Source organism: Solanum pennellii, chromosome 10 (genome assembly GCF_001406875.1).
Source record: "Solanum pennellii chromosome 10, SPENNV200".
NCBI classification, from domain to species: Eukaryota; Viridiplantae; Streptophyta; class Magnoliopsida; order Solanales; family Solanaceae; genus Solanum; species Solanum pennellii.
The window spans coordinates 69637519-69650542 of NC_028646.1; the positions used below are offsets into that span (position 1 = coordinate 69637519).

At 34.0% G+C, this 13024-nt stretch overlaps 1 protein-coding gene across 1 annotated transcript in view; it reads right to left on the reverse strand.

Moving 5' to 3' along the window:
• Positions 1-3568: 3568 nt before the first annotated feature.
• The window catches only part of LOC107031885 (bifunctional 3-dehydroquinate dehydratase/shikimate dehydrogenase, chloroplastic-like), a 17926-nt gene continuing 8470 nt past the window's right edge, over positions 3569-13024 (reverse strand). Inside the window, exons 2-9 of the mRNA XM_015233376.2 lie at positions 10038-10143; positions 9421-9636; positions 8964-9304; positions 8775-8838; positions 4505-4613; positions 4138-4424; positions 3898-4060; positions 3569-3786 (exon numbers count right to left, since the gene is read on the reverse strand). Of these exons, the coding sequence (XP_015088862.1) occupies positions 3743-3786; positions 3898-4060; positions 4138-4424; positions 4505-4613; positions 8775-8838; positions 8964-9304; positions 9421-9636; positions 10038-10143 (1330 nt within the window). The 3' untranslated portion in view covers positions 3569-3742. The remainder of the gene's footprint in view (positions 3787-3897; positions 4061-4137; positions 4425-4504; positions 4614-8774; positions 8839-8963; positions 9305-9420; positions 9637-10037; positions 10144-13024) is intronic.

The window sequence follows — 13024 nt, forward strand, 5'->3', positions numbered from 1 at the left end:
CTTTAGTTCTTCAATTACACATGCTAGGTCAAATATATCAGTCATTCAGTTATACATGCTTCAGTTGTTAATGCATCATTATCAGATTTATTGTTGCATCCTCAGTTTGCATGTTCAGTTTTGAGTTATTCAGTATTACAGAAACTTAGTCATAATGTGTTAATCACTTAATTTATTGGGAGTAGCAAAATATCGAGTTTGACTAGGGTTCAGCGTACCCGAATAGTCCCAAAACTATTAGCCAAGTAGGTTGTAAGTCGCCTCTGTGGACATCAGTTTAGTGATCACGTCAGCATGCCTCTATACCTTTGGCAGGGTATATTGGGTTCTCTCGATGAAGCTTATACATCAGACTCCACATTTAGCTCATGTGGTTTTATTGTCGGTTATTAGTAGCTCCCACTGTTCATTCAGACTCTATTGCATTGACCATACTTACAGTTCAGTCAGTATTCAGTCTCAACATGTTATAAAATTGATCATTGCATCCAGCTAGCTTAACATTCAGTATATCATGTTCAGAATATTATACTTGTTTTTGTGCTTGTTCTATTCTGTATTATTTCAGCTTTACTCTATCCTACAAACTTAGTACCTTTCAAGTACCGACGCATACGTGCGCTAAATCTTCTCGTGATGTAGGTTCAGGTTTTCAACATCCAGATCATGCTTAGATTGATTTCCGATGTACAGTTCAGCAGAATTAGTGGTGAGTCCTCACTCGCTGAGGACAATAGTCATGAGTTTCTTTTCGGTATATTTAGTCCTTTAGTTTCAGTTTGCTAGACTTAGTTGGGGTCTGTCCCAGCATTTCTGGTCAGGTACAGGCTATTTTCATGCATAGTTAGTTTCAGCTTAGTATTGAGTTAATATCTTCTTTGTATTAAACTAATCAGTTTTCATATATCTCAGTCATAGTATATGGGTATTCCCCATATTTTCATTTTAATTATGATTTCGCTTCCGCATCAGTTTATTATCTTTAGTATGCTCATGATCATGCCAGCAGGGTTAGCTTTGGATCACGTGTGGTCCTAGGTCCCGTATCCACGTCTCGGGGGTAGCTCAGGGCGTGACAGATGCTACTTCTCTATTTTTACAGTTTCAAGAACGGAATAGAATTGTAACTTCTTTCAAAAAAATCTAATATACGCAGTTGTTGCGCCTCAACAAGGCAACCATTGATATATTCCACTATGTTAAAAGTCATCATTCTTCCCTATTTACTGTTGCATGAACTCCTGACCACTTTTCTTAACCAGCATCCTCAAGATACATCTTAATTTGATTGTCAACTTTAACAACATTAGCCATCAGCTTATCAAAATCCTATTTTTGATAAGTCTTGGCCATAGAATAGAACACATCACTTAGTGTGTTTTTGCTTTTCTTAAAGTTCAAATAAACTTTTTTCCAAAGGTGTCATATGCATGCAAAATGAGGAACATTTGGAAAAATAATATTTACACTCTTCCTATAATTTATTTTTCGGAAAAGGACCTAAAATACCCTCATAGTATTGAAAATGGTACAAAATTATCCTCGATCCACCTATTGACTCCAAAATACCCTTCACACCCACCTATTGGGTCCAAAATACCCCTGTCATCCACCTTTTGGTTCAAAATTGACCACTTATTTAACGGTTTTATATTTAAACTATTTAAATATTTTTTTAAATACGTGGCGCTCAACTATTTGTTATAATTTAACTTTTTAGTATAATTTATAAATCAATCCACTACCCACCCATTACTAATTAAACTCCTCCAAATTAATAAACCCGTCACATTATTAATACAACAACAGAAAAGCTACTGCCAATTGAGCTTTTTTAAAAATTTGATGCGAAAATATCTATAGAAGTAAATCATCATACATTCAAGTGTCTAAATAAAAATTACCGATAAACTTAAAAGTCTGACTACGTTTATCTTAATTATTCTTACGTCTCATTTATGTGATGTTACTTCATATGTAACTTTTTTTTTAAAATAATATATTAAAGGTTTTAAAACAAAGCATAAATATTTATAAAATTATATTTTAAAAAGTGCATGAATTAATTCGGGATGTATTACTTCTTTACCTTTAATCATAAATTTCTAATTCAATCTTCTAACAGAATCCTATTGAAAGTCTCCTCCTAAATAAGTGGTTCAACCTAAATCTAATTGGAGTTTCGATTCGGACTCAAATAATTTTGGATGTCATTTTCAGGAATCTATAATTTCATCGTGTTTTAGTAGTGTTTATGGCGATTTTGATATTATAATTGAATTATTAATTGGATGGGTTTTGGTTAGTAATGAGTGAGTAGTGAGTTGGTTTATAAATTATATTAATAAATTAAATTATAATCAATAGTTGAACTCCAAGTATTTTAAAAATATTTAAGGAGTTTAATATTAGAACAATTAAATAAGTGGTCAATTTTGAACCCAAAGGTGGATGACAAGGGTATTTTGGAGCCAATAGGTGGATGAGAAGGACATTTTTGAGCCACTAAGTGGATGAAGGGTAATTTTGTACCATTTTCAATACTTCAAGGATATTTTAGGCTCTTTTATGTTTATGTTTTAACTAGATAGTCCAAAGGTATAATGCTCTAAATAGGATGTAATTTCATCTTTTAACACTATGGTTTTCCTATCATTTATATTTTAACTAGATAGTCCAAAGGTATAGGGCTCTAATTTAACGCATGATTTATTTGTTTGGAATAATTTCAAAGACCTCCATCCAGGTTTCGTTTTAAACATTCACCTCCCCTGTGGTTTACGATATTATGTCTACCTCCCTTATTTTCATTGTCGTGTAACCATTTTTTAAACCTATTTAAAATAAACACACACACACACACACACACACACACATATATATATATATAGTATTAATGTATTTGTGATTTTTTATTTTTTTAAGCATTTGTTAAATGAGTTTTGTTTTATATAATATTTACTAATATGAAGAAATTAATACATACATAGAATTGTAAAATTGTCAAATCTAAATTAATATATATTTATTTTATATAGGTTTAAAGAATGATTACAAGAAAATGAAAATAAGGGAGATAGACGTAATATCGTAAATTACATGGGTGAGTGTTATAGAGAGAAACCTGAAGTGAGGTCTATGAAATTATCCCTTTATTTTATTAAATCAAAGTTATTAAATTTCTTTTTAAAATCACGTGACTTACTTAATAACGCATTAAATGATTTAACAATTCTTGTTATTGAAAAAGTAAATTAATTTTTTAACATTTATTTTACAAGTTAAAAATGGAAGATGTGTAGATGGTTTATGTTGATTTTGGTAGTGGTTAAAGAAGGAGGGACAGTGTAATAAATTAAAATGTTGTTTTGACTGATATGGATGAGTTTAATGAAGATAAAACAAATTTGAGATATTTTTATGATATTAAGAACAAGGACATAATATAACAGAGATCAATTTTTGAACTTCTTTTCACTACATAGTAGATAGGTAAATAATGATCCTTTCCCTTTTATTCTATTTCTTTGATATATAATCAGCGAAACATAGCAATAACTTGCAGAAATAAAAATTAAGATGGTTTATTTAAAATGAATCAAATTTGCACAAATTGTTGAATTACAACAATAGTTTTTGCTATCCAAGAAAATACTAATAAGATTTTGTGTCATGAATAAAAAATATGCAATTTTTGCCAGCCTTGTTGGCGTTTCACAAATTTAATTGAAATTGTTGATGATTAGAATTTTGACATAACGATGTCACGCATGAATTCTTCTGGTGCTGCAAACATAAAATATAAGTTAGTAGTTGTACATTTGATGGAAAGAAGCTCAATTCTCAATTCATTTGACAGCAAATGGCTGTGAATAATGCAATATGTAAAGGCATTACCTTTACTTCCTGTGAAAAGGTTGAACTGTCCTATAGCCTGTCTAAGAAACATTTCAACTCCACTTACAATGAGTGCTCCAGCAGCCTCCGCATCTTCCAGTAGAGTAGTCCTTCGTGGTGTATATACAGCATCAAACACCACTACATAATCCTTTAAGCTTCCCTACAAATAACCATCAACTTACTTATTTTTTTGTTTGTGAGTGATAGTATAAAGCGGAGTTGAAGTGTTTGAGATACCTCAGGCACAGGTATCCTATCTTTATTTGGATGCATTCCTATAGGTGTTGCATTCGCAAGGATTGCACCTTTCTCTGGCTGAAAAGAAGCTAATTTTTCAAATGGCAGAGCTTCACCACTAACTGCGGCAGCAAGAGCTTTTGCTCTATCAAAATCAATGTCAAAAATCACAATTCGAGCTCCCCTGCTCTTGGCTCCGAATGCAAGAGCTCTTCCTGCACCTCCAGCACCCACCAACACAAACATTTTCCTAGCGAGTGAACAAGGAAGTAAAGCTTCTCCATTTGCTATGAAGATGCACCAGTTAACCTTTAATTAGATAAGTGACTACCTAAAACACAACACACTGAACAAAATGGTGTTATACCTTTCAAAGCATCCTCGATGGCTGTTATAGAAGCCTCACAATCTGTGTTGTAACCAATTAACTTCCCATCGCAAGGCCTCCGTATGATAGTATTTACAGCCCCTATGGACTAATGGAACATCACAAAGGTAAATTATATTAGGTTGAGAAAGCAGAAACTTGATGTATCTCATTAATATCAAAAAAATTTCTTGAGAGAGAAATCCTGGAAAAAAGTGTCAAAAAAATCTCTCTAGCCGGTTCCTTCTAATGCAAACCCTAAGCTAGTCGAAACTGTGATAAACATATTTTTGAACTGTCAGGAGTCTCCTTGATCTCTGAATTTGCATTCAGGATCATATAGTGTTTTGATGATTGACAACTTATGTACAAGGAAGAATGAAGTACAAGAACCCAATTCTTAACATATAAGATAAATAAAGATATGGATACAAAAGAACAAAGACTCCGGACAGACAATCCTGCAAAAGTATGTATGTCTCTGTCCCACACAATCGTCTAGGCACTCATTGTGGAAAAAATGGACACTTGCAAGATAAGTGCACAGCCAGATTCGGGGCAATCGGAAGAAACATGCAATATCTTGAGCAAAGGAGTGATCCAGAGATGAAGATAAGAAGACCATCAGATCCAAGTTAGGCTGACGCGAGACCATGTGTGGAGGTCTTAACACATGAAAAAGAAAAGAAAAATATATCCTCCTACTGAAATCCCATGAAGAGGGAGATTGGGGCAAATAAAAGGAAGTAACCACTCCCAGAAGATGAAGATAAGAAGACCATCAGATGAAGAAATGTCGCAGGTATATGATAGAAGAAACAAGTTCTGAGGTGCATCAGAACTAAAGAACCTGGTTCTCTGATGGTCTGGGCACAAATTAAGAAGAGTTAGCACCAATATGGTTCTACAGTTGTTAATGATTCAGACAAGATGAGAATGAAGAGAAGTTGCAGAAGATAAGGGCCAATATCCATTCAGACAGATGGCTATAGATTTATAGCACGAATTTCTTGAGAACAATGATGAAGGAACTGGTTCTCTATCAGGAACAAAGCTCCCTCCCAGCTTGCATTCAAGCACATGTAAATCAAACGTGCCTATGGAGATTTTTTGAATTCAAACTCCCTACAGATGATCAGTTGTGGAGAATGGGCATTGCAGTCGTATCTAGGTGTTGGTGTTGTAGACAGACACAACGGTGTTTCGGACAGGTACATTTGCTTAAGAAGTATGGAAGGTATTCACATCTGAAGCAGGTTTGCATTTGAACCTGGTTCAAATTCATAAGTAATTAAGGCATGGTGGAATGTGGACTTCTCCTTAAGCTTAAACCTCTCTTTAAAGCTGTACTAACATTGATAGCATGGGAACAATGGAATAGACGAAACAAAAGTATGGGGGAAGAGTAAGCTTCAACAGAGTGGTGCATCAGATCAATAACAATTTATTCTATCTAGCAAAGGTGAACTATCCATGGTTGCATAACATCCCATATCTATGGTCTGATATGATCAAATGTTTGGAAGAATATAAACCTATTTTAAATACAAAAACAGTAGCATGGAAGTCAGGCAGCGTGCTCATGAAGGATGGTACAAATGCAACACTGAAGGAGTTTCAAGAGGTAACCCTGGGCCTAGTTCACTTGGCTTCTATTTGAGGGACAGTCAAGAAAATTTGATATATGCCAAGTCCAAGAAATTGAAAGATGCAACAAATGTGGTGGCTGAAGCTAGAGCTATACTGGAAGGCCTAACATATTGAGTATAACAGGAGTTGCACCCCTTGATATTGGAAACTGACTCGCTAATGATGAAGAAGATGGTGAATGGAAGCAGGGAACCACCCTGGCGTATAGTGGTAGAGGTAGATAAGATCAAGAAGATGGGAAGTTTCAATGTGATCATACAACATATCTTTTGATAAGGCAATACACTAGCAAGTCAGTTTTAATTCCTTCTCTGAATTGCCAAGTGTAGGAATGACCGAATGAGAATTTTAAACCTAGAGACGGCACATATTCTTGATCTTAGATACAAGACAATACAAAGGAGAGAATCCGACGGATAATAGATTTACATATAAGCTGTTCATTACCTGTTATTGACAAATCTTCAATGTGAGGCATTAGCTTAGCTTAATCTATTGAAAGTCTATCAGTACATAGTAATGTTGAATCCAACTGATACCAAGAAACAAGAATCAAGAAGGAGCAGCATACACTAGAAGCAGAAGACAGAAAAACAATGTAGAGGGACTTATTAGAACTGATTTTGCTGTTGATTACCGAATTGTCAACATAATGGTTTGGCTGTGAGATTCTGGTTTCACTTTTTGTTTGAAAGATTCTAAGTACGGCTTAAGTTTCATAGGACCTGGTGAGAGGTTGGAGGTACTACTATATGATAATAGCCGAAGGAGAAAAGAACCACACGACCTAGAAAAGGCATACGACAAAGTCCCGAGGAAGATTCTACGTTGATTCTTGGAGGCTAGAGGTGTACATGTCGCATACACTAGGACGATTAAGGGCATGTAAGATGAAGCCAAGACGAGGGTACGGAGAGTGGGAGGAGACTAGGACCACTTCCTAGTGGTGATGGGTTTGCAACAAGGATCAGATCTTAGACCATTTTTGTTTGCCTTGGTGATGGATGAATTAACACGACATATCCAAGGGACCACACTAATGACGGAGTTAACACTAGACCAGAGGTTTGGAGACAAATTCTGGAGTTTAAAGGGTTCAGGATGAGCAGGACTAAGATTAAGTACTTATACCGTAAGTTTAGTAACATGACCAATGAGGCTGGTTTGTAAGTGAATCTCGATACCTAGGCCATTTACAAAAGAGGAAGTTTCAAATATCTTGCGTCTACAATCCAAGGTAATGGGAAAATTGATTAGGATGTAACACAGTGTACTGTTGCAGGGTAGATGAAATAGAGGGTTCCACCCGGAGTCTTGTATGATAAGAAGGTTCCACCAAGACTTAAAGGTAAGTTCTACTAAGTGGTGGTTAGATCAACTAAGTTATGTTCAGATGTTTAAAATGGCAAATATGAGAATGCTGAGATAGATGTGTAGACATACCAGGAGCAATGTTTTGGACGGCGAAAGGTGATAAAAGGCGACAAGGGTCTGCCTCGCCACAGGGCGAGGGGAACGCTTGAAGTGCGGCACCATTTAATGCCAAAAAATTAAAATATTTAATTGCATATCAAACAATAACATATTAGCAATTTTTTCAATTTAAAAACTAAAAATAGATAGTACATACTAAAAAAAAGCCTAGAACTTGATAGAGAAAAAAAAGAACAAAAGTCAAAACAAAGGTAAAAGTGACCAAGTCTGAAGAAGAAATATGTATTGGTTAGGCTTTGGAGTCGCCGGAAAAGACACCGGAGGATTCTAGTCGAAAATCCTAAAATTACCTTTTAATTTTTAAAACCCTAAATTGGTCGCCTTTTTCTAAGAAAATAAAAAGGCGACACCTTTCTAGCCTTTCTCGCCTCTTGCTCTAGCCTTTTGTCATTATGGCATCGCCTTTTTAAGATTGTTTCACCACAAAGCTAAAAAGCGATGAAGGGTCGCCTTGCCTCGCCTCTTGCCATTGGCGACGAGGCGATCGCCTTTCACAACACTAACCAGGAGAGAGAGAATTAGAAACGAGGATATGTGAGACAAGGTGGGAGTGTCTCCGGTAGAGACAAGATGAGGAAGGCGAGGCTAAGGTGGGTCATACATGTGAAGAGAAGGCGCACAGATGCCCCAATGTGGATGTGTGAGAGGTTAACTTTGGTCGGTTTTAGGAGGAGAGGTAGACCGAAGAAGTATTGAGGAGAGGTAGACCGAAGAAGTATTGAGGAGAGGTAATATGGTGCAGATTCAACTTACTGAGGGCATGACCTTAGATAGGAGGTTATCGAGGGCACACTACTGACAGCTCATATACAATGAACACACAAGGAAATTCATTTGTCCTTTTGTTTTCACATTACTTAAATTTCTGATAATTCCTCAAGAGACTTCAATGATTAAACTCAAACTAGAATATTTGTTCTTACCATGAGTCCATAATCAAGAAAATATGCAAGTCTTCGCTGCAGCTAAATTTTTTCAAGTGTCATTACTGACATATAAGTTACGCTATAGTGCTTCGCCCCAAAACATGTTTTTCAGGACATCAAAGTCTCGATACGTCAACCATTTTGTTCCATATTCCATAAATGAATTAATGATACAGTTGAAAGTAGAGTCGCATACAAACCTCAGCCAATGGATCGACTTCATCACAAAAGCTCACCACTGCTTCCTTGTATGGAATCCCAACACTACAATTCATAATAGTAGGAACACGTAAGGACTCTATATCCAAGATCTCTTAACTAAAATTCAACAATAAGTGTGGTAATTTTCTTAGAAACTGATAGCTTAATGACCAGTGCAAATGACATACCTGAAACCAGCAAAGTCGGGACTTGAGTAGACCCTAAAGAACTCCTTAAGATCATCCACAAACATTGGAACATAAATTCCATTATAACCCACATGTCTAAACGTTGGATTATGCAAAATAGGTCCTTTACTATGACCCACTGGTTTAGAAATGAGCCCAAAAACTTTAGTATCACTATCCATGAAATCAACTCCGTAGGCTTGTCTAAGGCTGGCAAGAGAAGGAAGACCAGGCACTGCATTACCATCAAGAGATCCATATAATAGGACACTACCGAATTTTGGGCCCAACAGCTGACTTATGAGACCTCTTTCCCCAACAGAGTAGGCGATAAGCGGCACCTGCAGAGTAGGCAATAAGTAAACACTTTTTCTTTTATTCTGTGTGGATAAGCAGACAGTTTCTGTATCTTTTACGTTATGTTAGTATTACATAACTTGATATGCAGTATTAGTACCTGGCAATGTGAAAGCAAGTGAAACGTTTTCTCTAGTTCTGTAATGTCATTTGCATTTGTAACAATTTTGAGTATATCTGCCCCAGTAGATTGCATGGATGCAACAACTTGGCTGAGGTCTTCTTTTGAGGTCACATTGTCCACGAAGCATGATGTAATTAGTTTACAACCACTACTCCAACTCGACTTTTCATTTTTTGCAAACTCACTAGCTATCTGAACAACAATACAATGAGAATAAATTAGGAAAATGTGGCAGTTAAGATAGTTGCTACCATTATGAATCTAATCTGGAAAGACAAAACATACTACAAAATACAAGTTGGCATAGTTACATACAAAATGACAGTTTCTTACTCATATTAATGCTCAACCACTGACATTAAAATAATATTTGACTTACTTTTCCTTTTAGTCAGTTTTAAAAAAAAATGAAATATTTTTTATTAAGTATTATTAAGTAACAAGTAAACTAGAAAATGTCTATTTTACTTTATAGTCACACAAATTTTTATAATTTATTTTGAATCACAAATTTTTACAAGTATTTATTTTTTTCTTTAACTTTGTGCTGAGTTAAACTACCTGCATAAAATCAGACTGAGAGAGTAAAGTACCTTGAGGTCCAACTCAACATAATCAGCTCCCAATTCTTTAGCCAACCGAAGGACTTCCAACTGTTTGTGGGCATCAGCTTCAAAGTCATTTCTTTCCCATATTGGCCTGAACATCAACATACATAATCACTTGTTGAAATGAATTGATCCTACGTGCTAAAAATATAATTATCTTTATTTTTACGTAATCAAGAGTATTACATCATTATTTTTTCTTTAGTTAAAATATAAATTAATAAAAATGTTTTTTTATCTACACAATAACTAATTTCTACAAGAATGTGCCAAAAAATTTTTTAAAAAAAAGCACTTATGTTTTTGGAATTGAGAGAGTATTTTTACATCAATAAATGGCTTTAGTGCGCACAATTCACAAATAAATCCAAAAACTCATAGTGACTTTTAAATTTTTTGTTTTATATAAAAGATTCATGGGAAAATTGTATAAAATAGCAAACTAATAACCTAAATTAAATGGAATAGCTAGGGTTTGATTTAATTGTGCTCCATAGCAAACATTATCTAAAATTTGCCAGCGTCTCTCTCCCAGGAATCTCGCTCGCCACTCTCCATTCTCGCTCGCCTCTCTCGCTTTATACATAGAAGTGTATAATTCTGTTTCTGTTTTGTATAAAGCGAGAGAAAATTGTATATACACATGCAAAAATGTATATCTTCGTGTTATACACTTAATTATACAATTTACAAACATTTTACTTCAAAAATTGCAGAGAAAAAGGCCAACGAATTATACAATTGTGAATTATACAATTGCAGTGAAATACAATTTTCTCTAGCTTTATACAACAGAAGTGTATATATTGTGTTTCTGTTTTTGTATAAAGCGAGAAAAACATATATCTTCTTGCTATACACTTATAATTATGCAATATACATACATTTTAATTCGATTCAACTATATGCAAAGCAAATTATACAATTGCAGCGAAATAGGCCAACGAATTATACAATTTAGGCCAGCGAATTATACAATTTAGGCCAGCGAATTATACACTTTTATATGTATAGCGACTTATACAGTTTTTATGTTTGCTATGGAGCGCAATTATGCAAAGTTTGCTATATTATACAAATATGAATTTTTTGTTTGCTATATGTGAAAGTTGCCCAAGATTCATCTCAATAAATTTTATGGAAAAAATAAATTAAATAAGTTGAGTTATACAAAAAGAATTCATAATTGAGTATTGAAATATTATCTCCAATTTTGGTGCATTCTAGTTTTCGTTTTTATTGAATTATAGATGCTTCCGTTTTTCCTTTCTCACTATTCTGACCTGAAAATGGGAATTATTATTTATTTATTTTTGGAAAAAAAAATTGAAAGTTGAACCTTGTTTAAGGTCCAAGTTCCCATCCATTAGAATATAATCTTCTATGTAACAAAATAATTTTTTACTATTAATTTTTTACTATTAATTTCACATACTCCTTAAGAATAAATAAATAAATAAATAATAGCGTAATATTACTATTTTATCATTTAACTTAATTAAATTTAATTTTCCTTTATTTGGTTTAAGAGGAAATGGATACGGAAACATAATCTCCACTTTGTTTGCATTCTCATTTAAGATGCCTCGTCTCAACAAAATCTTTCCTTTGTTAAAAATGATATTCCCACATAATCTCCCTAGTTTTGGTTCTCTCTAATTTTCTATTCTCAAAATTAATGCTCCCTAATTATATTTTTTCATAGCTTTAATAATAATATAAAAAAATAGTATAGTGAATAATTATTGTTGGATATAAAAAAAATATTTGACTTTATAATTTTAAATTTATAGGTGGGATGTTGAAATTTAAAAGTAATCAAAATCAAAAGTTGGTTCATTTATTTAGATATATTAAAATGAATAAAACAAATAAATTGCAATTGAGTGGATAATTACTGTTCAATGGAGAATATACTTATTCAACTATTCAGGAAATTTTAAATGAACATTATTAAAATTCTAATCATCGAATTTTTAACAAAACTTGGTTCTATAAGTGCCAATTGTCTTGAAAATAGGGGAGAAGTTATAAAGTAGAAAATTTAACTTTCTCAATAAAGTAAAATAAAATTACAACAACTAATTAACCAAACTATTAAGGGCCCGTTTGGATGGGCTTAATAAAAGCAGCTTTAAGAAAGTACTTTTGAAAGTGCTGAAACTTATTTTTAAAATAATCAGTTATGTGTTTGGATAAAAGTGCTGAAGTTGCTATGCCAAACGTGAAAAGGAAAAAATGGAAGAAAGAGATGTTAGGGTTATGTGGGTAATTTGGAGATTGTATAAAAATATTAAGGGCAAAAAGATATGTAAAATTGAAGAGAACTACAAAGCCTCCATGGATGAAGGCTTGATCAAAGAGGAAGAAGAAGAAGCATTGAAAACGTGTGATCCATTTCCATTGAGTTGTTCAACTGAAAAAGTGTGCAGTGGTTATATAACAACCAAAATAGAAACTGTGACTAACTTTCTGAAAACTAAACTAACTAACTAATTTGACAACTAATTAATTACACTAATTACACTAACAGCTATGTGTAATGACTAATTTAACCTCAATACCCCCCCTCAAATTGGAGCAGAGGTGATCGAAACCAATTTGTCCAGAAGTGTAGAATGTTTAATCCCAGTAAGTGCCTTTGTAAGAACATCTGCCAACTGATCAGTAGTATCAACATGATGCAATGTAATAAGCCCTTCTTGGAGTTTTGATCTCACAAAATGGCAATCCACTTCTATATGTTTCGTACGTTCATGAAAAACAGGATTTTTAGCAATATGTATGGCTGCTTGGCTATCACAAAACACAGGAAATGGTGCAGTCTGATATATATTCAACTCCTCAAACAACCTTTGCAACCAGGTTAATTCACCTACTACCTTTCTCAAGGATCTGTACTCTGCTTCAGCTGAAGAGAGTGAAATTGTTTCTTGTTTCTTGGACTTCCAGCTAATAGGACTGTCGCCTAA